The sequence below is a fragment of the Poecilia mexicana genome, unplaced genomic scaffold, assembly GCF_051168715.1.
Source record: "Poecilia mexicana isolate PSO_F unplaced genomic scaffold, ASM5116871v1 scaffold_19, whole genome shotgun sequence".
NCBI classification, from domain to species: Eukaryota; Metazoa; Chordata; class Actinopteri; order Cyprinodontiformes; family Poeciliidae; genus Poecilia; species Poecilia mexicana.
Window position 1 is genome coordinate 7,251,837 of NW_028263388.1, and position 26,215 is coordinate 7,278,051.

General features: G+C 39.8%; 1 protein-coding gene across 1 annotated transcript in view; it reads left to right on the plus strand.

Moving 5' to 3' along the window:
* cacna1g (calcium voltage-gated channel subunit alpha1 G) overlaps window positions 1-26,215 on the plus strand; it is a 164,683-nt gene that overhangs the window by 92,831 nt on the left and 45,637 nt on the right. The window contains exons 16-21 of the mRNA XM_088000841.1: window positions 659-838; window positions 1,035-1,135; window positions 7,818-7,941; window positions 11,831-11,899; window positions 15,980-16,164; window positions 25,660-25,786. Coding sequence (XP_087856967.1) covers window positions 659-838; window positions 1,035-1,135; window positions 7,818-7,941; window positions 11,831-11,899; window positions 15,980-16,164; window positions 25,660-25,786 — 786 coding nt within the window. The remainder of the gene's footprint in view (window positions 1-658; window positions 839-1,034; window positions 1,136-7,817; window positions 7,942-11,830; window positions 11,900-15,979; window positions 16,165-25,659; window positions 25,787-26,215) is intronic.

Genomic DNA, 26,215 nt, shown 5'->3' on the forward strand with positions numbered 1-26,215 from the left:
GTCAAATTAACATGTTAAAGTCTTAATTAAAATATGTAAACACATTTGATGGGGAATACTTTTTTCTTATAAATATGTTAACTGATGCATGCTGGTTAGATAAAGGCCTACATGCAAAACACTGCAAATCACCATGACGACAGCAGGGACACAGAAGGTACTCAGACTTGATGGGAAGATGGACGAAGGACATGCAAATGCATTTGAAAACTATTTTATCATTTCGCTTCCTCCTTACAGCCACTAAAATGTATCATGTACAACAGATCTGACTATCCTTCGGTTTTAGAAGCCTGTAGATCTGCATGTGTAGAACTTAGAAAGGAAGGTAATTGTATTTATTTAGCACATTTTCAGCAAAAAGGCAATTCAAATGAATTAGAAGGAAATACAAATAAAATAGCAAACCAAAGGAGAGAGCAAAAGAAGAAAAAGTATAGCACTACATATTAGTTCCCCATGTTTAAGAATAAGTAGTCCGTAATGTATAAACTAGTAGGGGTTTCTATGGATTTCTATTCTGATAATGTTAATCTAAGGTGAGTTCCTCTGAAGTATATAAAGTAAATGTTCCCGTTCTGGGTTGCTAAGCAAAAGTAGTCCCTAATTTACTTACCTTCATGTTTTTTTTGTGTGTTTTTTTTTTTCATCCACTCAGGTGCCCTACCTGCACCGCTCAGCCAGCATGCACAGCTCCAGGCCCCCCTCCCTGGCCCACCTACGGCCTCCAGAACACAGCGACTGCAACGGGAAGGGAACTCCGTCAGCCCTGGGCCCGACCAACGTCTCCCTGGAGGAGAACACAGAAGACGAGAACGCAGAGGAGGAGGTCAACCAGGTTAGTCTCCGCCTGCAGTTACCTTCATACACTAACTCTGCCCTCCTGAGATGTTGGAGTCTGAAAACTATGACAAGCTTACAATTACCAGATTTGTACTGATGGTCACATCTTTTATTCGTAAATCTGGTTTATTCAGCAGGAAGCTTTGGACATCTGGATGACTCATGTTCTGTGCATGTTTTCCTCTGTGCAGAGCCGTTTTGCCAGGATTCTCCGATGGATGGAGAAGAAGCAGCCAGCATGGTGTCGGCAGAGAGACACATGGTCCCTCTACCTGTTCCCCCCAGAGTCCAGGTACACTTTTTTTTTTTCTCTTTTTTGTCAAAATCTTTCCATTGGGTCTTTCAGATTCATATCTGTAACAACAAAAAAAGTTTTTCAATCTCTATTCCAACTGTAAAGCTGTGAAAATCTTGTCACAAAGACAGTAAACTAATCTGAAAATGTACTGATAAAATGTAATCTTCCAATTGACCAGAAAAGGGTTTTTTTATCGCTGGGCTCGACTGACATTCCATAGTGCTGACTCTAAAGTCATTTTTCCGCAACATGAATGCGTCAGGTTTTTTTTTTTCACTCATCCCTTTTTATATCAACTCCGATTCCCTCCCACACTCACACTTCAGAAGTCTCTTTCATCTGCACATTTCTGCCGTATCAGGGCTGAGCGAGCGGCAGCCGAGGGAGGAGGGGAGTTTTTCCCTCTGAGTGCGTCGCGTTTTCTCGGCCAATCTACACTCCTCCGCCATCATTTTTGCTCTGAACTACAAAAAAAGTAAATGAATTGTTTTCCTATAATTACACCACGATGATATCTGAACAACATTTGTACCTTTTCAACATCATTAAGAGTTTCAGGTTTCATAAGCCTCCAGTTTAAATATAGACTTATATTTTTGAGTTGTTAAACTTTGCCTTTTAACCGCTGCAACAACCACAGAGTCTGTCAGTACAGGGTGACATTTGTACAACTATACAGCAAAAAAAAAGGCAATATTATGGGTTATTTAGCCTGTTTTAAGAGGAAAAAAATTGCAGGTTTAGCAAGCTAAATATGCTCCTTTAAACTAAATATTTTGTTAAAAAATGTAACTTCAAGCTTAATTTCAAATTAAATATTTAGCTCTAACCCAAAAATTTATTTTATAGCTAAATATTTATTAGCAAGCTAAATATTTAGCCCCAAACTAAATATTTTGTTCTTCATATTATCTTCAAATTAAATGTTCAGCTCTAAACAAAATATTTATTTTGTGGCCTAATATTTATTAGCATGCCAATTTAGCTTTGCTAGGTCTCTGCAGACCTTTTAGCTAAGCTGTTTATTTGGACTTAGGCAAATATTAAGTGTCGAATTGCATGTTCAGCTCGAAACTAAATATTTATTTTGAATCTAGATATATGTTAGCAGTCTGAATATTTAGCCTCAAACTAAACATTTAACTCCAAGCTAAATATGTAGTTAGCAAGCCAAATATTTATTTTGAAGCTAAGCTAAATATTTAGCTAATGTGCAAATTAACTTGCCGATAATTGGAAGTGGATTACCAAAATAAAAACTGGATCATGTGAATATTTATACAAACTCATGTCACACCTTCATCGTTTATATTTAGCTTATTCAGTTTGCAAGCTAAATAGTTAAAACGGTTTGCTAACTAGATATTTACTTGATGAGCTAAATAAGCAAAACATTTAGTCATTAACTTCAACATTTAATTTAACTAGATATTTAACTTGGAACTAAATATTTTAACAAAATAAATATTTATCTTATTTAGGTTGCTAACTAAATATTTAGCCTGTTAATTAAATAGTTAGTGTGAGACAGTGGCATTTATAAATTAATGAATTATGTAGTGAGAATATGTCTTTAAAAACTGAATTCCCGTCTATTTATTTTATGACATGTTATCTTATAACCTAAATTATTGCCGCCTTGTTTTGACCGGGTCACTTTAAAAACGGCGCCACATATTTCAGGCTCATGGGTTTTTATTCAACCTTCAAATCAACCATAACACTATGATGAGATCATTTAGTATATCTCTGCAGACCTGTTAGCTGTGCTGTGTTTGAGCTCATTTAGATGTTAAATCAAGCAAACAGGCTGTTGAAAGAGGATCAAAAGCTGCATTTGTCTGGAGGCGTTCACACGCAGCCATCCAGGTTCCTGCAGCTTCTGAATTCAAAACTGTTTTCCTGCTGACAAATGTTTGTTTTCCTGTCAGGCTGTAAATGCCACAACAAAGGTGGAAATAGCTTTGGAATGATTTATTATTATGGGCTTTTTTTTTCTCTCTATCACAATAAAACCCACAAACTTAGAAGCCAGAAAGAAAAATGCACAACACATGATGAAAATGTGGTTTTCTTCATAATTTTGTTTTTTATCAGAGCGAAGAAAATAAATGTTTTTAACAAATTAAATAAATAGTACTTCCTCGTGTTTTGGTACAGTAAAGACAAATTCATTATTCGAAGTCAAGCAATCATTCATCTCGGTTCTTTTCGGAGACCTGGATGCTTCAGCTCCCTGGTTTCTGTTGCATACATTTTGGAAAGGGTTTATGGGGAAACCCCTCCTGGGGTCTGCTGTTGTCGGGGCTCTAGGGAAACAGAAGGAGCTGGTCTCAAAGCGGATTCGTAGCTGGTTTTCAGTCGCAGTGGGCCGTTGAGCTCAGAGTGACACTGAGGACTCCGGCTCTACGTGTTGCCTGACTCAGACGCCCGTTTGCACTCACAGTCTCATCAAGAGCCAGCGGCGGTGCAGTTGGGGAACTGGAATCAAGCTGCTCTCACATTGACCTGGGTTCACCTTGTCCGGCCTTTTGTGCACGTTGCACTTTCCGCCAATTACTGGGGAAGTTTTTAATGAGTGAGCGCATAGTCTCTGCTTTCTTCGAGCCGGACCCTGAGTTATTTTACCTCCTGAATATCTTGTGAACTAAGACTGAGCGCTATAGAAAATCTCCAATGATATTCAGGGCTCACTGAGTGAAGCTGCTATTGTTGATCTGGTGAAACATTTCAGTTTAGATATTTTTATCAAGAGGATCCCAACATGGGTCAAAAATCAGAAACTCAAAGCTTTGTTTTAATGGAAGGCTAACTGTTTACTGTTTACTTTTTGTGTTTTGTTTTTTTGCTGATACTTAAGCTAATTGCTTAATTCAGTGTGGTTCCACAGCATTGTCAAAATATTATTTATCTCTAATCAGACAAAACCTGCAGAAAACGATCCCCTGCTTTCCACAGTCTGTACTTTGCTTTAGTGCTAATGCTAGCATGTTCATTCTCTAACATCACTACTGCAGTGGACTCCCTAGTCATCGTTCTTTGCAGATTTTTCTATGAAACGTAGCTCCCAATTATTCATGGGAAATTAGGCTTTTCAAACTTTATTTTATCTTTAGTTGTCTGTTATCAACAGAAAATGTAGCTTTTTGGGCCAGGCTAGCCTAATGCTAGTGTCCACCATCTTGATTTCACTTGAGTAATTCAGAACTCAGCTCAATGAATATTTTGGTTTGATTCCAGTTAACCGTAATAAATTAGCAAAACTTGCATAAAAAGAAATTGCTGCTTTATAAAAATTCGTGTTTTGCTTTGGTGCTAGGCTAATGCTGGCTCGTTTACTCAGTTGGTTGAAGTGAATTCTGGTGCGGTCCGAATGGACATGTGAACGCAAGCGGACTGGAGACCTCTCTAAAAGCAGGAAGTGGACTGTAGTGCAGGGCATTCTGGGTAGATGCAACCAAAACAAACACGTGAGTCTAGCACTCGCAGGAGAAATGGTTTCTGGATTTTGGTCCGAGACAAAAGAGAAATCCTACACCCACTAAAATCTGACTCCTCTCCACTTTTGGTTACATTTCATGAAGAAGGAAGTTGTTGAGAGGTTTTTGTGTCGTTTCCTTCAGTAGTACTTGTTGCAGTGCCACCACAGGTGAGGAGGGGAACTGGTTTTTCTCATAGTGTCTGGAAACAAACCGCACCAGCTGAAAATGTAACAAATGTTGCCATTTCAAGTCCCAATTGAACCGAGTCTGCCACACAGTTAGATTCAAAGGAGAAATCCAAGGTTTGATCAACAAGTGTTTATTGCCTCATTTGCACTTTTCCAAACCGCGCACACCAAATTAGGCTGTGAATGTTTAAAATTCTCCATCTAAAATCTAGAACTACACAGATCTCCAGGTGTCAGAGTGGCACTTTTGGACTTTAACAACAATCATTTTTAAGAAGCAAAGATCAGGACCGAATACCTAGAATCCAATTGGAACATCTCGAGTTTGTTATTGTTGTTGTTGTTGTTTTTTTAATGACTTCTGTTAAATTCTGTCAATTTCTCCTCTTGAGTTTTAATACGCTTCATGATATTTGGAAAAGCACGAAACTCTCTGTGATGGCTATCAGACACCTTTATACCACCTGTCATTCAGGAGGGTTTGTTTTGACGCCGGAAAAAACGGAAAGGTCAGGAGGCTCAGGAGAGTGAGGAGGGGGGGGCAGGTGGGTTGGAATGAAATCTTCCGACTCCTGTCAGAATCTGTTTCTCATTCACTTCCTGTTATCAGGATGACTTCTGACTGAAAGTGTTATTTTCACTTGAGCATCCAGTGACAGTTGTTTTTGTTTTTGTTTCTTTAGCATTGAAATGAACTCTCTCTCTGTGTGTGTGTGTTCTTGTGTGTTTGGGAGTTTTGAGGTGGAGCCGTTTCCTGCTAAAGTTCACTTCCAGATATTTGCCCTTTGAGCCTCAGAGGAAGAGATGGAGCCATGTGTCCTCCCTCCTCTGCCACTTGAGAAAAACACATAAATTCTGTATAATCAAGCCTCTGGCATGCGGATATTAATAATGCATGAAAAAGCGCAGGGAGACAACACACACACGCATACATGCGAGACTCTGCGAGTGGTGGCACAATGATGTCTGTGTTACCAAATAAAGCCAAAAAACCCAGATCGGAGCCCCCGCTGCCATTCAGACCCACATGAGGCTCCAAATCTCGCTTGATTCCCGGGTTAATCCCTGACTCCATCGTGTAAAACAGTCGCTTCCCTGCATCTCTCAGCTTGTTTCCATCAGCCTGCAGCCTGGCTGCCTCTCCGGTGGACGTCTCGCACAGCTAACGGCACCTAAATCTGCACCTGTTCTCTGAACGCAAAACTACCTGGCGGGTCGTCAATTAGTTTTAGTAAATCTTCTTTTGCAGGACAGGAGAGCATTTCTCGTTTTAGAGACTTTTAATCTTAGGAACATATATTTTCCGTTTGGATTGCTTCCACGTTTTAATTTCACTTCGATCGTCCTCCTGCTTAATGCTCATATAAAGTTTAATGAGAGTCTAAATTACAACACTGGGAAGAAATAAACCGCCACGCGGTTTGCCAAGTAAAACTGGCTGCTGTTCTATCAGAGCAAAAAGTAGATAAGGATTTTTTTTTTTTTTTTTTTTTTTTTTTTTTTTTAGCAGTTTTGCGTTTGAGAAACTGTAACTTGTTTGGACTTACATTGAGCAGCAGGAATTGACGTTTAAAAATAAAAAATGAATCTAAATTAAGAAAAAAGTGTGTGCAGAATCACTCCAAAAATGACTCGCGACAGAGTTCAGGCTTCAAATGAGTTTAATTAAAATCATCAACTGGAAGTAATGCCTCGTTCATCCAACTCATGTCATAATCAGCTCGGATGTGCTTTTCTTCAACAGCTGCAAAACTGATCTGGCATTCTGTTTTTCCATTTTTTTGTGATAAATTACCTGGATATGCTGCTGATTTATTTTAAAGAGGCAGGATTAAGTGTTTTCCAGCCACATAGAACCATCTTATAGCACAATCAAGTACAGTAAGTATGTTAACTTCAGTTGTTATAAAATCCTGCATATATCAAATAGGGCTTAAAGGAAATTTGGCTTTATAATTTAACGTCTTGAAATTGGGCCTCTGTCTCTTAAAGAGCAGGGCTCCTCTATTAACTCTGCCTTCAGGAAGTCATCACAACATGGCTCCTCTATTAACCCTTTAACCACGTTTTTACCAGCGTTGCTCTGAGAAATGGCTCCTATAATGAACTCAGCAGATGCGCATTTCCACCAATTGTTTGCTAATTGCTGCTGGCTAGTCTGAAGGAGACTAGAGGAGTTGCAGGAGAGGGCTGCTCTGTGAGGCTTAAGGCTCTGAAGATTGAAAACGGCAGCTCAGAGGAGGAGCTTTGTCCTGGAAGGCAACGCTAGGTTTTTGATGAGGGAATAGTATAACACGATGTAAAGCTTAAGAAACTCAATTTTACATAACACTGCCCCTTTAAGACATTGAACAGCATTACCACAAATTTCTAATACTGAGAACAAAAGTAGAAGTTTTTGCTGAAGCTTTTCAAATGTGATTAATACCTTTAAACGGGATCCGTTTTGGAGCCTCAGGATGGCGTTTCTGCTTTATGCAGACCATGGGTCCTGTTGGCTTCATCGTGTTGTGACCTCCAGCAGTCGCTGGAGCGGGTCGCAGTCAAGTATGAAGCAGCCTGGAATGAGGGTCAGTGCCTCCAAACTCAAGGTCATGGTCTTAAGCCGGAGAGGGGTAAAGTGCCTTTTCTTCAAGTATCTTGGGAAGAATCTCCACTTTCACATGGTGGTTTAGTACTTCTATGATCTTGACTCCTACGCTGCTTGGACACCCAACTTCTGGTTGAGTCTCAATTGGCAAATTGGCTTTGGAAAGGTTTTGGTTCAATGATCTCGATGATGGTACAACACAGGGAACCTTGGTCAGATTAGGAAGACGGGGTCATCTGGTGTTAGAGCCTGGGCTCCCCACATGGGGAAGAACACCAACATCAGACACAATGCGAGTTGCTTTACAATAGAGGGTGGGCACCAAGGCATTCGGATTTCAATCTGCCCTGTAAATACAGTACATTACATTTCAATACACTCTTCTGTTCTAATTGACGTTTTTTTGTTTCCCATAGGTTCCGAATCCTGTGCAACAAGATCATCACCCACAAGATGTTTGACCATGTCGTTTTGGTCATCATCTTCCTCAACTGCATCACCATCGCCATGGAGAGGCCTCGCATCCATCCCACCAGTGCCGTGAGTGTCAAAGCTTACTCTGCCAAGTTAAACTCAGCCTTCAGCGATGCACAGAGAGAGAAATGTAATGTATTAATCATTAACAGAAGGTCCATAGATGCGCGAGTTCATAATGGAGGCACTCTGTGACAGCTTAACACAACCCCAAAGAGAGATGCAGGAAGGAAAAAAAAAAAGCACCTGTCAGCGAGTCCAAACGCAAGGCGCTCGCTCAGACCAGAATTCGTTCTGTGGCTCACACTCTGCAGAGAATTGGAGCGGAACATCGTGTAAGCAGGGAACCACTCCTGTTTGATTGTGAGCCAGTTGCTCTGGGTGATGTGTGCTTTACCCTCTGTATCTGCCGGTCTGCATATTCAGCACCGTCACCTCCACAGCTGAGGCGGCATCCCTTCAAACAGGGCAGGTGTGGCGGGAAGCCATGCTGCATGGAGAAAAACAATAAAAAAAGGCCCACAGCCATAAATACAGTCCCTTTGCTATAGTACTCATGTCCTATAGTTAAACCTTTTCACATCTTGCCAATCTACAACCTCAAATAAGTAGTCTATATGTGGAACAAAAAAGATACTTTGAAAATTTTCAATTACCCTAGATATGGTATTTATGTTTGTGTATGTTGTTCTGCACCGTCTGTCTTATTTTGTTCCTGTATGTTTCACATTTTAAATAAAGTTACTGGGGGTTGGGAGGAAGAGAACGTGATGATGCGACATTCTTCACCCACTTCAAAATAAAAGCATGAACGTAAACGGCTAACGACTTAAAGAATCCTTAACAATCGATTTCCAAAGCTTCAAGGCAGATGTCGCACTTTATTCAACTAAAACTTTACAAAACAGCCAAAAAAAAAAAATCAAAAATGTGATTGACAGCGTCATTCGTCATTATCTAACGAATGACACTTCATGACAACGCTTGTAAACATACATGAAGACTCCTTCATGTTAATGACCTTTGTTATGTCAGTCTTATGCACACATTTCAAATAAAGTGTTACCATTAGTTGTTTCTAGTTAGCTCTGGGAGGAGGCAGAGGAGTTTGACTTTTTTTTTATTTCACAGATTTTCTGTCTCTCTCCATACTGTCACAACAGTGACTGTTTCAACAATTACGTAAAATATATACATATGTATATTTTTGATCAAAGCTACAAACCGCAGCTTTTGGATTGGTTTTCTGAATGGAATCTCAAGGCCCCAAAACTTTCAAATTGTCAGCCCTCATCATTGGGAAGCGCTGTTCTAATTCCATAAAACCCTATTGAAAAATGTATGTTTGCTACATGAGAAAACAAAAAAAAAGTTAAATAGCAGTAAATAGTTTACAGGGACTAAAATCAGCAGAACCTAGCTCAACTGCCTAATCTATAAGTGATGGATTATTCTTTTTTTTTTCTCTTGCCCTATTTGAGGTTGAGTGTCTCCGGAACTTCTTGTTCTGCTTGTTCTGTGTTCTAATTGATTAAATTACTTGAGCTCTGGTGTGCATGGCTGACGTCCAGAAAGGCGAGATGTTTGGGGCCCACCTGTACTAATCAGTGCAAAGAGATTATACACACACTCACACACACATAGGTGGATTCCTTCCCTCTCACGTCAACCTGCATAAACAGATTTAAATATCGGCAATCAGTCGTGCTAGTGCTCACTTCAAAGAGTTGGTATTCCAGAAAGGAACATTTTGTCATCTCCCCCATCCTGAACACTGTGGTCATTATTGAAATATGATGAAAGTGCATGACGCAGCAGGCTGCCTGAAACAGGAGACAGAACGGTCGTTATGGTCCTCCACACCCCATTTTGCCACGGCTGTTCATTTGTCCGTCTGGCTTGTTCCGTATTAATGAAGTCGATTGTAAATTGATTTGCGCCGATTTTGTTCCGAGCCGCGTACGACGTGCCCAACATGTATAATTTATCGTTTTGTTGCGACCGTTTTGTAAGGAGCTGCTTTTTTTTTTTCCCCCATCGCTCTCCGTGTTAGCTTGACAAAAAAAAAAAGAAAAAAAAACACCAGCGGTGCTTTCTCTGAGCCTGAGTGTATTCATCGTTACGCAGATGAAGTGCTTTTGGGTGTTGAATGCTGGCTGAATAATTAGCTTATTATCCTGAAAGTTATGACAAACACTTTGCATTTGGCCTGCCGTTCGTTTCTGTTTTCATTTGGCGCTGGCGGGGTTGCCTGGATACAGTCACGCTGCATCGGAGTGTAAAACATTGAGGAGCATTACACTATCTATGAGGATTTATTATTTCTAACCGAACCAGGGGAGAGTACATTACTGTCCGAAGCTCTGAATCGAATCGTATTAGCATTGAATGTGTAAATACAGTCAGTTTAAGCTCAGCATTAGGCGGCGTGATGGATTATTATGCTTTGCTGTTAAACTCATCTGTTCATCACTGTGGAAGTGGGATTTTTCATGTTAAGGTGAGACAAACGCCACCAGCACTTTAACAGAACAATATGGAGGCGATGGAAAGGTACAGTCTGTTAGCCGTCAGCTAAGGCAGGGCTGTCAAACTCATTTTCATTTTGGGCCATATCAAAACTCTGAATGTTCTTAAAGGGCTGGTTGTGCCAGAATGTATTGATAAAACCAATTCAACTGTTAAAATATCAATAAATAGCTGTTTGTTTCAGCATTCAGTAAGTGTTTTGATCGGTCCATCCAGGATTTTGTGATTGTTTTTGTGTTTTTTTGCAATCAAAAATACAGATTTTGTGGCGCTAACTTAGAAAATAAGTTATGTTTTACTATTTAGCCCATTGTGTTCCGACCAGATGATTATTTGTGTTGAGCAAAACATTTTAAACTTTTTTTATTTTAAAAAATTTTATTTGATTACTCAATTACTACAATAATCGTTTACAACAGCCCTAGCTGTCACTGATTGGCCCGTTTGAAACTCTAGCAGAGAAATCCTCTTCAATGGAAGAAATCCCAGACGGCAGAGAGATGAGAATTGACCGGTGTAAGAAGACAAAAAATATGAACCCGTCATCCCGGTGTGTAGACAAGAAATCCCTTTGAGAAAGTTTCTAGACCTGGCAAAGGTGACCTTTGTCATAGTAACCAAGCCGCCCCGTTTATCCATCTCTCCAGAGAGAGAGAGAGAGAGAGAGAGGGGACGGTGGCGTCTGCAGACTGGAATTTATGGACCATCTCCACTGAAGAATTTCTACTGATGTCATTCCTGGTGTTCCCAGAGACTTCGCAAAGAGCTCCGCGGGCCTGCCGTCTCCGTCCGTAGTGTACACATGTGACTCCTCGGAGCATGTGCGGTGGCAGTCGGAGGCCGTGGGAAAGATGGCCACCTACCCCCACACACACACATCCACAGACGTTTAGAGGCAGGACGGGGTCGTCTTTTCCTCAGGCGGAGGGGGGAGCAGGGAAAATAAGCACTCGCTGAGGGGATCTTATTCTTGGTAGCCTTCGTGTTTTCCCTCTTCTGTCCTCGTTGAGGTTACTAAGTCATCCTTCTCCCTGTTCATGTCAAACGGAGGCTTTGCTGAAACAGATTGAGAACGGCCTCAAAAGTATCCCTTCGACAGGAAAAAGCTTTCTTTAAGTAACCTCGACTGCGTTCTTGAATATTTGTAAAGAAAAGAATGTTAATGAGATTCCTTGCTTGAATATTTTATGGAGTGCGAATAAAGACCAAGCCTCATAAGGGGCCCTGCCAGCTATCATTAGACTGCAGCAGGAGTGTTTATAGAAAAAGATGTGTTCAGATAAAATATGAGGAAAGTAGCTGCCTCATGCATTATTGAGTGGGACTCTGGATTAGTTTAGAGGCAAAACTTTAGGCTCAGCGGAAAGCTAAAGAATAAAGATGTTGGGGATCCTAACCAGTTTCGTGTCGCCTGGTCGTTCTGCAGGAGCGGATCTTCCTGACGTTCTCCAACTACATCTTCACTGCGATCTTTGTGGCAGAGATGACCGTAAAGGTGAGACGTTCACTTACAGCTTTTATTTAATCTAATTTAGACTTTTTTTTTTTTGCAGCCCAGGAGCGTCAAACTGACTGCTGGGTTTCTTCAATATGCTGTGAGGTTTTTCTGCACTCTTTAGCAGAGACATTTATTAGATCCCTATATGGAACCGTTTTTGATCGTAACATTAAAAAAAAAATCACTATTATATATTTGTAAATATCTGCGCTGAAGATGTGATGAGCGGTACTTTTGTGACTAACTGGATCTAGACAGACTGTGGAATAACACAGAACCCTGAGGGACCCTGAATTATCCCACATAATGAACAAAGAGCAATGATAAATGATAGAACAATAAGTGAAATCTGCTCCTATGGTGAGGCTTAACTTGATCCAGCATCAGCCCTCCACCCACCAACACCACTAACAGCAATCTTGATAGGCAGCCATGACTACCAGACAAAATGGAGGATCTAAAGGGCCGTATTTCAATGAACATATCAGTAGATAAATATTCAATTTATTTATGTTATACTTGTATATGATAAATATATCAAATATTTAAGTATTGCCTAAATAAATAAATAAATAAAAAATAAATTTTAGGCTAAAACAACATGTACCTAATTAAATATTGAATTATTTTGTGCTCCTAGGCTTCAGCTCATCATACAGTAAATTTATTTTACCCATCATTTTCACATGTGGAAGTCATTGGAGAATAGACAGGTGATTGGTCAGTGACTGAGTTGCAGCCAATGAGATGTTACAGTTGATTTAGTTGCTAACACAGCAGAGCAAGTTGTTTTCATGGTGCGCTAGAGCACAGAAAATATAGATAACATTGAAAAAAGATTTCTGTTAATTTCACTATAAAATGAATTGACCTTTTAATGGCTTATTGCTACATTAAATAAATGTTTGACAGCTAAACATGTACATTTACAGTGTTTTTATTTATTTATTTCTGTATTCATTTGACCAACAGTTTGGTTAATTTATTTGCATAAAAAAACTGTAAATATTGGCATAAAAATTTACATTTTAAAACTAATTTCTGTGTTTAATAAATTTATATTTTATTAATATAGATTTCGATTTATTTGCATTATTCGTGTTTTTGCTTTCCTGCACTTTTATTCCACAGGTGTGTGTGTTAGTGTCTTTGATGTTTTTACACGGTGGCTTCTTTGCTGTGAAACACTTCGCTTGTCTCATCTGGAAAAAAAAAAAAGGATCTAAAACACCTCAGATGACCTCACAGTTAAAAAAAACAGAAACAAAAAGATAGTGTAAGATAGAGGACAGAGCAACCAGACTAGATAAAGCCACTTCAGCAGCTAAGTTCCTTATAAAAAATAAAATCTCCCTTATGGCTATAGATGCTCTAGACCCCTGAAGCACAAAGGAAAATGGAGAGAAAAGGAGTTCAAAAAGGAGGCTAGAGAGAGAACAAACGTGCGTTCACACACAGGAGGAGGATGGTCTCCCCTGTATTAAAATGACTTTGCTTTGAATGGAGGTCCGTAGAGGCGTGGGCAGCAGCGAGTGCAGGCAGAGGAGAGGAAAGTTCATGGGTGTCACTCATTCAAAGCCTCTGTCTCTATTTTAGGACTAGTTACTTAGGGATGTAGGGCCACCGTACACGCACACATGCAGTCTTGTTTCTGTTATTTCATGTTGCATTGCAATGCATTTCCTGAATCCCTATTCTATTTTTATTCAACTTAAATTCAGTCTAAATTGAAGGAGCAGTTGAACTGCTTAGACAAGTTTAAGTTGGGACCTTAAATATGGGCCCCAGAAAATCTGTTTTTATTTACTATAATTTTATTATTTTTATTTAAAAAGAAAAAGCACAAATTCCACTTTTCTGTTTAAGTCTGAATTTCTTTAACCATTTTTATTCATCCAAATGGTTTGTAATTATGGTGTGGGAAAAATATATCAACAAATAAATAATTCAAAGTCATCATTTCCTGTTTTGTATCACAAATGAAACAAACTGCTGTGGTTTACCAGAAAATTGGTTTAACAATATGTTAAAAAGTGTTTTCCCCTCATTTTTAAGGAAACCAAACATGTGCAAAACATAAAAGAAAATCTCCCTTTTAAATATGCTTCAACTGAACACAAAAATATTTATCTACTTCCATAATAGATACCTTTGTTCATTCTTATTTCTTCCATCTGTCACCAGGAATATCCGTTGAAGTAAATATCATCAGTGCTTTCACATTCCTACAACTGCAACTGTGCAACCCCATTCCTCAGCATTGCTTCACCACAAATGACTGAAGATTGTTTAGTTTATTTTAATTTACTTTCCTAAAGTAAAATTTGAGGAAGTACCTTCATAGCAGATAGCACTTACGACTGATTTATTTAAATATCAAAGAGTTAGCAGCTAGCTAACAGACCTAACAGCTCAGTGGATAAATATGAGGTGTGGATAAATGGTAGCCGAGCTAGCAGCTCAGGAGATAAATACGATGAGGACAAAATCCAAACATCCTGGCTACATCAATACAGGACAGGGTAATATCTGGAATGAATAACATATGTATTATAGTGAAATTACTGTTTGTGTGGAGAAGAGAGTCCACGAGCAGTGGACAAATGCTAGTAGAGTTGACTGTCTAGCAGAGCTAGCAGCTCAGTAGCTAAATACCAGCTGTGGATAAGTGCTAGTAGAGTTAGCAGGTAGCTAGTGGAGCTAGAGGGTAGTATTTACCTTCTGCCTGCTTAGAGGGTAAATACTAGCAGTGGAAAAATGCCAGCAGAGTAAGCGGCTAGCTAGCGGATCTAGCAGTTCAGTTTATAAATGCTAATAGACCTAGTAGCTAGCTTGGAGCTAGCCTCTTCTCTGTGTCTCTGAGTAGTCATTGTAACTTGTGCCTCCGGTCAATAAAATGCTGACAAAACACACAGAATAATTTTCTCTCATTTCATAAAACTCTGAATATGTACTGTATATTCTTCATTCTCACCGACGTTGCTAATTCCATAAGTACCACATTCTGTTGTAGATTACATTTTATTTTTTAAATTCCACCTATCAGTCCACATTATCCGCATCACAGAAATCATAGGACCTTACAATAAATCTAATTTTTGCATAAATATTTTTTTCCATTTGATCCTCAATGAATATTTGTGACTTTGTAATAGGTTGCCTGATTTTGATTGCTTTTTTTTTAATATCTGAAATAAATTGATGACTGGAAGAATTACAAAGACATTTGTAACGTATAAATCCATATAATTACACTGCCTGAGAAGAGTTTTCAAATTACCTTGAGCCTTTCCAAAATTTCTCGCATTACAGCTGCAAATGTGATTGTGTTTTATGTTAAAGAACTTACCTGACCATAGCTGTAAAGTGGAAAGAAAGCAATACATTTGTCAGTGTTTTTAACAAATAAAAATGATGAAAATAAAGAAAACATCACAAAAGACTTGAAGCTGGGACTGCAGTAAAAGGATCTTCTACAAAGTATCAACTCAGGGGAGATGAAGTGCGGCATGCATTTGTATTTCCCTGATTTATCTTTGTTAGGATTTTTGAGAACTGCTCGTTCTTCTTTCTTTCACTTGTGGTGGAAAAATGTTTGGAAATTAAATAAGTGTGAGCACATTTTAGGTGCTGCATATACTACTAACTAAAATAAAATCTAAATCAAACTATGATGATCATGTGCTCAGGTTTGATTGCAGTAGATGTTTTGGAATGCATGAAGTAAAAAACAAAACAACAAATAGTCACATTGGCTTGTTTTAATATGAGAGAGAAAGTGTGGGGTACAAATTGCTTTTTGGACAGGTAGCTATGTGGAGAATATAGTTTGAGAAATGAAGTTTGGAACGCTAAGAAGACAATCAGTCAAAAACAAGCATTGAGCTGGACAGTAATGAATAAATGAAAAGCTTGATAGAAAACCAATCTACTGCCACACAGATAAAAACAAAACAATGCAGCGGGTTAAATCATCCTGTACAGGCACAGAAGCGTTACCAACATTTTCCGACGAACAACCTCTGCTTTTCTTCATGAGAATATAATTGCGCTCTACGTCGCCCTGTGCTGTTTCAGATTGTGGCCCTGGGCTTTTTCTTCGGGGACAAAGCCTACCTGAGGAGCAGCTGGAACATCCTGGACGGGATGTTGGTGATGATTTCTGTCATCGACATCCTGGTGTCTCTCATCTCCAACACGGGAACCAAAATCTTGGGCATGCTCCGAGTGCTGCGGCTGCTGAGGACGCTCAGGCCCCTCCGGTAAGTGGCCCTCCCAGGGGAACTCGTGAGGCAGACAGAACCCCCTGAAGCCGGTGAAACAATAAGATAAAAGGAAATGCTTTCCTTGAGTGGTGTTGGGGCTGAAACATAAAGGACAGATGGAATCCTTTTTTAAATGTTTCCCTTTTCAATTCCCTTCAGACATACTACTCATATTAGGTCTTTTTTTTCCATTTCAGAAAATAAGAAATATGTTTAAAAAGTTTGAAAGAAAAACAAGTACCCAGGAAAATAACAAGGTTCTCTCTGACTAATTCATCACAACTCCAAATGGCTTGTGGTAAAAACTGTCATCCAAAACATAAAACTTCTATCTGCATTCAGGCGGACATCAACTCTGCTCCAGTTCTGACCAGCATTGTTACTCTAATCTGTTCTGGTGTGGCTTTAGAAAGTTCCCCCTACTGACTGTGCTACAGGAAAGTTTACTCAGACAACATCTTCCATCTCAATACTCAAACTACAGAAGTCCACAACACAACAATACCTACGTTGCGTCTAAAAAGTCATTCAAAGAAGGCCTGCTTGATGTAGCTGTAGAGCTGGTGCTGTAATATTGGGACCTTATGGTGTTTGTCATTAGCTGCATTTCTGTTGACCATAATATTACTCAAATTAGAATCACAAAAATAAATTTAACTAATTGAAACATTAAAAAAGGGGGGGAAAGGTTTTTTGCGCTAGGATGAGATGCTTTTTTTCTCCAGCCGTATCAGAAATTAGTGCATTTCGCAAAACTGCATTGGAAACACTTTTTTTTTTTATGTTTTGTTGGCCAATTTCGCACATATTTATAACAGAAACACAGCTACAGATGCCGACGTATTAAGTTCAGCTTCACATCCCCAACCTTTGCTGCTGGTCTTCCCACTACGTTCTTTTTCCCTTTCTGAACACTTGAGTTAAAATCCTGTCACTTAGCTCAGACACAGAAAAAGAAAAGTGGTAGCAGAGGCTAATTATCATGGAAAACATACAGAGGACTTTTATTGACTTAAAACGATCTATGTAAATCTTCAAACTGAGTTATAGACATGTATATAAAATGCATAACTGAGATATATTTTTAAAAAACTCAGCGTAAAACCTTATGGTAATTAATGGTTTCATCACTTCTATTGTTTGAATTCTTATTCTGCTTCAGTTAGTTTTTACTTTTGGTGGAATGAAATCCATCTGCTTTGTGGTTGTTCCCCAGATTCCCTCACCCAGGGGGCAACAGAGGCCTGTAAGTGGCCACTTATTAATTTGACATAATTCTCCTTAAAAAGACAGGATCCATCTGCTACATACAACCAAAGCATGTCAGACACTGTGATGTAAATAGCTTTTTTTTTTTCATCCATATATGGTTCTCTTTAAGTCTGGCGTAGCTACAAAGGCTTTTTTTTTTATTACTAAAAAGGGCTTTTAAAATGTTATGTAACCAAAAATATATTCTGAAATATATTTGTTACATAATGCATATTAATGAACATTTGCTTTTAAGTATTTTGTGGATAATAATAAATCGAGGCTATCAAGATCTTCGAGGTTTTTAACTGTAAATCCTTAAATATGCGGCCAAGTTGTTGAGCTTCATGCTTGATTTGGACAAAGTGTGTGTATTTGGGTAAGGATATGTTTGTGTGTGTCTGTGTGTGTCGAGGCATTTATTTTAGCATCATACCCAAGTTATTGTAACCACATATTTGGACAGTCGTGTTTATTTGAGCGGAAACGCAGCGGAAATCTCTAATCTGGAGACGCTTCTTGCTCTGGTCTAAAAATACCCGTATACGTCGGGTTTTTGAGCCGTGGTTTGCGTCCGCCTGTCTCCTTCTGTGAGTTCGGATTCTCTCGGCTTCACGCTCGATTTGATTTACATCCTCATGCTCAGCGTCTCATCTGCTGAAGGGGGAGCTCTGCGAGTTTTTCCTCCGCCCCCACCTTCGCCTCTTTTGAATATTTATCTCAGTTCTCGAGAGGAGCACAGAAATCAAATATTCATTCTCATCCTGCCAAATTTATCCCACCAAACATCCAGTGATCTCTCCTCTTCCCATCCTCTTGGTTTCTTGACGTTCACCTCTGACAGCAAAGTGAAGCCCTTTGCAGAGGCTTCTGCTGCTCCGCGCTGCCGTAAAGACGACAGACTGTTTTTGCTTTACTCCCAGTTTTAAGTTTCATCTCAAAAGTCTCTTAAAAGAAAGTTATTTTGCTCTTTGAGCATGCTCTCAGATAAGAAAAATAAGAACTTTAAAAGGTATGATGCTTCGCAATTGATTTAAAATTAACACCTGAATCTAAATAACTTACAAAGCAAATGAACATAATGCTGAATTTTAGCTTCGCCCACCTGAAACATTAACTCTAAATATTCCTGTGCTTTTCTGTCAAGGAAATGTTTGAGCCACTTGTTCATTCTGTGACTCGAGGTGCTTGCGGCTACCGGTAGCTAGCTGCTAATATATTCTTGCTTAGCTAGCTAGCATTTCTGCGTCTACCATGAGTAAGCACATATTTATCTCCAGTTGGCTAGCGCCGTTTGCTTTCACCACTGGTTCACTTCTTCTACAAAGCTAGGAGCATTCTGTAGAAAGAAGATATTTTAAGCTAGGCGCTACAGGGATTAAGAACTACAAACAGACCCCAGAAATGTCACTATTTATGCTATTTTGATTGTAGCACAGCAGAATTTCGCATCCTCTATATTTATATTTTTGGGGGGTCTTAGATTTAATTCAAGGTATTAAAAATGCTGAAATGTTGATGTATCCAGTGAAATCTTGTGAAGGCCTGGCTCTGCGCGTTCTGGTTTTACTGGGCTACTATCAAAGTACAACAAACTAAAACAAATCTGGTGAGAAGAAGCATCTATACCTAGAAATAAGGTTTTCACTTCACAGAATTTTCTGTTCTTTCAGAAAACGAGCAATGTCTTTTTTAGTAGAAAACCATAAAATTTCAGGTAATAATTGTGTAAGGAACACAATTTTTATTCTTATCTCCAACCTTCTAACTGTTTTGGGTCATTATCCTCTTATAAAATGAATCTAGAAACATCTTCAAACCTCTTTTATGGCATAAAGTGATTAAAAATGACACACAACATTCAACAAAAAGAAGAATTCAGTGTTTTTGTACAACAATACACTTTGTTTAATTAAAGAAACACTTTGAGGAGGTGAAATATTAAAGCAGCATCAATGATTAATTGATTTAATCTGATCTAAATGTAACAAGCCGGATATTCTCAGGAGGCACCTTACTTTAACTTCTGCTGACTCCTCACTCTGTTAATCTTGGCCTCGCTTTATTTAATCCCTAGATGGCAGCAAGGCTGACGCAGACTTACCGTCAGCCCCGAGAAGGTTTTAAAGTCAGATTAAAGAATATAAAGCAATTACAGGAGGAAATTGGGCAAATTCAGAGCGTAAGGCAAATATTATCTGGTGCGAAGGAGAGTGTAATGTCTTCGGTGTGAGGGAAATGCAAAATGGCAGCAAAGGGGAGAAAACGCTTGGGAGACGAGGTGAAGGCCAGGGACGGAGACGGGAAACTGCGCGTTGACGAAAGAAGTAAAGTAAAAACAAAAGAGCTGAGGCGGCTTTGATACGGCATAATCATAAAGCAATAGAGTCGAATCGTTTTAAGGTGGTGATTATTGTTTAATTCGCATTGCAGCTGCTCAGAGGCAGAGAGCCTGTGGGCGAGCTGAGCAGTACAAAAATAATAAAACAACTTTAAAAGCATCTGTCTGGTCAATAACAGGAGCAATGGCTTGAGTAACTTATTCATGGGCGCCACCATTGTTAAAGTCCTCCAATGTCTCCCCTCACACACACATTAACAAAATCAGGCTAATTTAGTGTCAATCAACTGTAGTACACGTTTTAGCTGTACAAACCAGCACCAACACAGCACAAGTAATTTACATAAATTTTGTTAGATTTTGTTAGTGTGTGTAGGAAGAAAAACTTGATCTAGAATTTTTTCTTATCTTAAAAATGAAAGCGGCACAAACACAAAATATTGCCACACAAACCGCCAAAAATTTAGCACCATTAATGAGCACCACATTTCATTTGCTTTTGTAAATGTGGACCAGGTGTTTGACCTCTGGAAAGATTTCTTAATATATTTAAAATGGTAGCAGGACAAACAAAAACTTTTTGCTGCACAAACGTTGGACACCAATCTTATTTAATTTGATGAAGGAAAAGTGGCCATCTTCATTCAGGTTGTGTTTTGCGACTGTAACCCACCTCCTTCAGGATTGCAGGTATGCGATACGTTCACATCGAGTGTTCTCTCATCTCCAACCAGCCTATCTCTAATACCCAGTTATAAATAATGTTTGTTTGTATCCAACCATAATTTTTTTGTGCTGATCCACAGCTAAAAGCATTTCTGCATTAGCAATAGCACCAGATAAATCATTTCAGTTCAATGTTTAATAAACATAATTTTTAAACCTTGATGTTCACCCATTTTGAAGCATTTCACTGTCTTCAAAGTCAATAAAGCAGCCACCAAGTGAAAAATGTTTCCCTCGGTGCTATTAAAACACATTAGCTAAGACGCAGATTAGTCATCCACAATGCCTCAGCATTAATACCAGGATCAGCCTGTTCCTGCAGTTTGATTGTGTCTGCTTTGCTCTTCAAAGGGAGTTTGAATTGGATCTTGTTCGTTTGTGTTTTTGCCTCTGGCGATGCTGCGCTGCTGATGCTGATATGTGAATATGTATCAATCACCCGTCATCATTAACATGCTCCCAAGACAAAATTCCTGGCAGCTTGGAACTAGCAAATACCTCTCTGTGTTTTTTTTTTTTTTAGCCAAGGATAAAGGCACATTTTGCATTTTGTGCAACATGTGGCGAGAAAATTCAGTATGAACACTGAGTGCCGCACATAAAATGCAACAACAGATGATCAGTGCGCCATTTCTCCATGAGCGTGTTGCCGTTTTCCCTCGGAGTCAAGATATTCGCGGCACCTTCAGCTTTCGCTGGTAAAGGAGGTCCCCCGGGGTACGAGAGCATCTGCACATGTGACAGGATGATGCATCAGCTTTGTTTTACAGATCATGACCGTGAACACACACACCCACTTACAGAGTCGTTTATCATCCGGCGCGCAACTAGAGCTGAGGGTGTAGTCCCCGATTCCACCGTGTGTCACCTAACGGCACGTTTCCGACCCCCGGCCGCGTCACCCGCCGTGGAGGGTCCACTTATCCCGCTTGACTCCAGGCTTCGGGCGTTGTAGTCGGTAGGTCACCCCTCGTCATTAGGTGTGTAGATTGATAAATCTCAGCTCCTGGCAACCTCCGTTTGAGCTCATTCGTCAGCTGATGATGTGATTTTCTCAAGCCCTCTGATGGGGAAGCTAATGTACTAGCTGTCTCTTGTGTTGCCTTCCTTGACCCCTGATTTGCATCCAGTTGTAATTAACATGATTTTTTATAGCTTGGCTTATCGAACCTATTCGTATTTCTGGGCGTTTTCACATTTTCCAGCTGTTCTGTGAAGGCTTCAGAGGTTTTATAGAGCATTATTGAACAGACGGCATCGTGGAGACCAAGGAACACAGCAGACGGGTTAGAGAAGCCGTAATGGAGAAACGCAAATTAAGGTTAGGTTATAAAACAGTATGCTAGCTTTGAACATCTGTTCTAGCTATTATTTGACAATGGAACTGATGTGACGCAATCGCGTACCAAACTTAGTTCTCCATTTTATCTCACAGACCGGTGAAGGAGAACTTTACTCAGAGAAACAGGCAGTGGTGACTCTGGAGGAGCTTCGGAGAAGCTGTCAACAGGACACACGTTACCTGTCCTTCTGACTAGCCTTTCAAACTAGGTGGCAAGGAAGCTACTGTTGAAGCAAAGTCATGAAAATAAGCGATTTACTTTTGGTGGAAGAAGTTGCTCTGCTCAAATGAGAGCAATGTCAAACTTGTTTGCCTCAAAGCAAACTACGCTGAGAGGGAAACCAGCAGGGATATGTTCAAACAGCAGGTCTTCCTTATTTTCCACTCTTTGAGGTAACAGCCAAACAGCAAATGGTCCTCTGCAGACACCAGGCATTGGCATGTCAAGTGGCACTGAACCTTGGTGTTTCAGCTTCGCCAGCTGCTTTTTCTTTTGAATATTTTAGATATGTTCTGGGAAAATATCTCTAAATTGGCATATTTTCTGCAAAATATGAAGTTACATTCCACATAAGAATCTGCCAGTAGGCGAATCCACAAATACTGAATTGAAAATAGGTGGGGTTCCATAATATGAGCTGCAGAAGGCTTAAGACTGGGACTGATGTTCATTTTCCAGCAGCATACCAGCCCTAGTCATATTGCTGGACTGGCTTAGATCAAATCACATTCATGTTTTTAGAAATAGTCCTAAATCCAGTTGAAAATGTGTGGCAGGACCTTAAAACTGCTGCTGGCAGACACGTTCCATCCAGTCTAAACTTGGGCGACTTTGTAAAGATGATCAGGCAAAACTTCCAGCCTCTGGACGTGTAAAGACGAAGCTGAGTTACAGCCGTTATGGCAGCCGAGATGCGTTTCGTCTAAGCGTCACTGATGGGGGCTGAACACAAAGCCCCCAGATTTCTATTTGTAGAAAGAAAACAAAACCCAGAAACCGAGTTTGGAATTTTTAAAACACAATAATAAAAAGCTGAACCTCCTCCTCTCCTTGTTTTCATCTCTTTTTCTGCATCCCGGCATCACTCAATCAGCGTTCGCATTGTTTGAACACCCCTGCCTCCTGTTTCTACTTGTTGTCCCCCCCACCCCTCAAACTCCTCTCCTCCTTTTGCTTTCCTGAATAATTTCCCGGCGGCGCAGATGGAGGCGGGTGTGCAGGTGTCGAGCATCGCCGTGCGCTCCTCTCTTCCTCCTCTGTGCCGCACACAAAACAGGGACATGCTGTGAAATTATGCAGATATTTAGATTGGAAGCAAAGAACTTTTCTGTTTTTTTTTCCCCCTCCAAGCGGCTTCACGCAACTCTAGCTCATCCTTTTCATGTCCCGTACAAAGGCGAATCCTTCGCCCATTTGTGTACAGCCTGTACTGTATTCTCAGAGAACACTGATTGGGACTAAGTGCTTCGTTCTTCCATCAATTTTCCTCCTTAACTGTTTTCAGACTGAAGCTGGAAAGTGGAGCATGACGCAAGAAGGTAGAAAGACGAATGAGGAATTTTATGTCCTCATGCAATAATTGTTAATTGCACACACATATGCTCTGAAACACTGGGTATTCATGGACACCTTGGTAAAATACCTCCTGAAAAATGAGACGTGCAGTTCTTGAACGCTGCTGCCCCCTACGGATCAGAGGCGGCATTGCACCCGCACCCTAGATTTTTTCGTTTTTATTTCTTTAAAAAAAACAACAAAAACAAAAAAGAACACCGAGGATCAGCTCAGCTCTGTGTTTTCGAAGCAGGCATATTGATCAGGGCGGCCGCTGTCAGACAACGCTCCTCATTATCTCTTCCGATCGGGCTGTTGACTCAGACTTCCGTCAGCCGTCTGCACTCGCGAAAGAGAGAGAGGGAAACAAAGCCCGAGCAGATCAGCACTAATGACTTCTCTCACTGTGCAGCGTTGTATTGCTTCGTTCACACCTGCTTGTGAGTCATGTTTCCTCCAACTTCTGCAGGAGAACGTTGGACGTTTTGTTGTTTTGTTAGCACCTGAAGTGATTATTTTACATAAATAAAATAAATAATGAAAGGAGAACAAAAAAAAAAAGGCTTTCAAATAGTTTTGTAAAAGAAAGTCTGAAAAGTGTGGTGTGTATGTAGTTTAGCTTGTTAGTTTATTTAGAGTAATAAACAATGTGCAAAAAACATTAATAAAAGATGATTTGCACCAAATTTAGCTTAAGCTAGTTTCCATCTGTTATCTTTTAGCGGGTGAGTTCATAAAACAGTCTAATATCTTTGAAAGTTCCCATATACAGTCACTCTACAGTCACAAATTTGAAATATATAGAGTACAAAATGCTAAACCTTTGCTCTATCATCACTAATGCCACGCTAATGCTAAACTGCTAAAGCGCTACGTTCAACCATGTTGATATGATGCTAAAGCAGAGTGCAGTTTGCCACACGGCATCATCAGTGGAGAACCTGAGGAGAGGAAACATAACTGCTGCATTTTCACCCATTTCAAAATAAAAGCACGGATATAAAAGTGTAGCTACTAGAAGAATTGTTAAGTTGACAACCATACCTTCAGCACCGATGACAAACTCGACTAAAAGTTTACAACACAGACAAATAAATTAGAGATTTAGAATTTATTGGAAAAAATTAAAATAATGAAAATTTGGGGGAAGCTAGATGTGGTAAGTATTTTCAAAATTAGCAAAAACCCTAAAGTGCTAACGAAAAATGAGCTGCTCTACTGGCGGATTCGCATTAACTCTGAAGGAGCTGGAGAGATTCTTAGCTCAAAGGGGGAGAATCTGTTGACAGGAAAACTTTAATGAAACGAGATCAAAACTGGACTTTTTTTTTGCTCCATATGGAGTATGTTTTACAAAAAACCGACTCTGCCCATTACCCTGAACACAACATCCTTATTCAAAAACGCTACCAGGGTTCTGCCACGTTGTGGACGGATTGGTTTCTACAGCAGGGTTAGGGATGCTGGTCAGAGTTCCTGGGAGGATGGGTGGAGAAAAATACAACACAATACATGAAGAAAACCTGCGTTAGAATGGCCTAGTTAAAGCACAGTCTGATTGAGCTGGAGCATTTTTCCGAAGAACAAGCGAAAATTTTAGTTCCTAGATGTTGCATTGGATTTTAATTAAGGGGCTTATTATTCACTTTAATAGTGAATAATAATGATAATAGTAAATAAGTTGACATATTTATCATTTTCCTTCCAGTTCACAACTATACCTTATTTGTCATATAAAATCCCAATAAAAGACTTTCTTTTTTTTCTTTTCTTTTTTTTTTCTGGTTGTAAAGTAACAATATGGGATAAAGTATATGCGGCACTGTATATACTGTATGTGCTTCTGGGTTTCAGATTAGCTGGGAAGCTCATCGGGAGCTCAGCTGCAGCACCGGGTGCCTCGCTGGCACTAATTGCACATTCTCATCAGTACATTGGCTTAATTATATGTGACTGTTTCCTCAACTGCAGAAACCGAAAAGATGGCAAGAACGACGAGAGCAGAAAGAAAGAAAGAAAATTTTTAAAAAGTCCTTTGCGAAGCACTGCGTTAAAGAAATAATAATAAAAAAACCAATGTGCGTGTCTTATCTTAGACTCTTGCAATGCTCAGAGTATATGGAGGTGGAGAGAAAGAGAGACAGAGAGAGAGAGAGAGCGAGCGCTCCAGGCATCCCATCTCCATCTGGTCTCATCTGTACAGTAGTGACCTAACCGCTTGCTGCACAAACACAGAGGCCCATGCGGATCACTAACACCCTGTCCTATGTGCTGCAGCGTGATCAGCAGAGCACCAGGGCTGAAGCTCGTGGTGGAGACACTGATGTCGTCACTCAAGCCTATCGGGAACATCGTCGTCATCTGCTGTGCCTTCTTCATTATCTTTGGCATCCTTGGAGTCCAGGTGAGAGGAAAGGGCGCTACAGCAAGCTTCAGTGCTCACGGTTAGCAACGTTACATCATACAGGATCAAGGTTTCCTCTAGAAAACTTTCTAAGCCCGGTGGTTGGGTGCTAGGGCAGTCATTCATCCGTCTTGTTTTTGAGTTAAAAATATATATGAAGTTGACAGGAAATTTGAAAATATCATACGATAAATATGTGTTATATGTGTTACAGGTCGATTAATAGCTAAACACCAACTATAAAGTCTTAAAAAATGCAAACATTTAAGAAAAAAACTTAAATAAATAAGCAGTAGCAGGGGCACAAGTAAAACCTGGTGGCCTGCCAGGCTTATAATACCCTGCAGGATCACAGGAGAGTCCTTTGTTGTCTTGCAAATGCAACAAATTCTAGTTTCTACATATGTTCTCTTCAATATACAATATTCA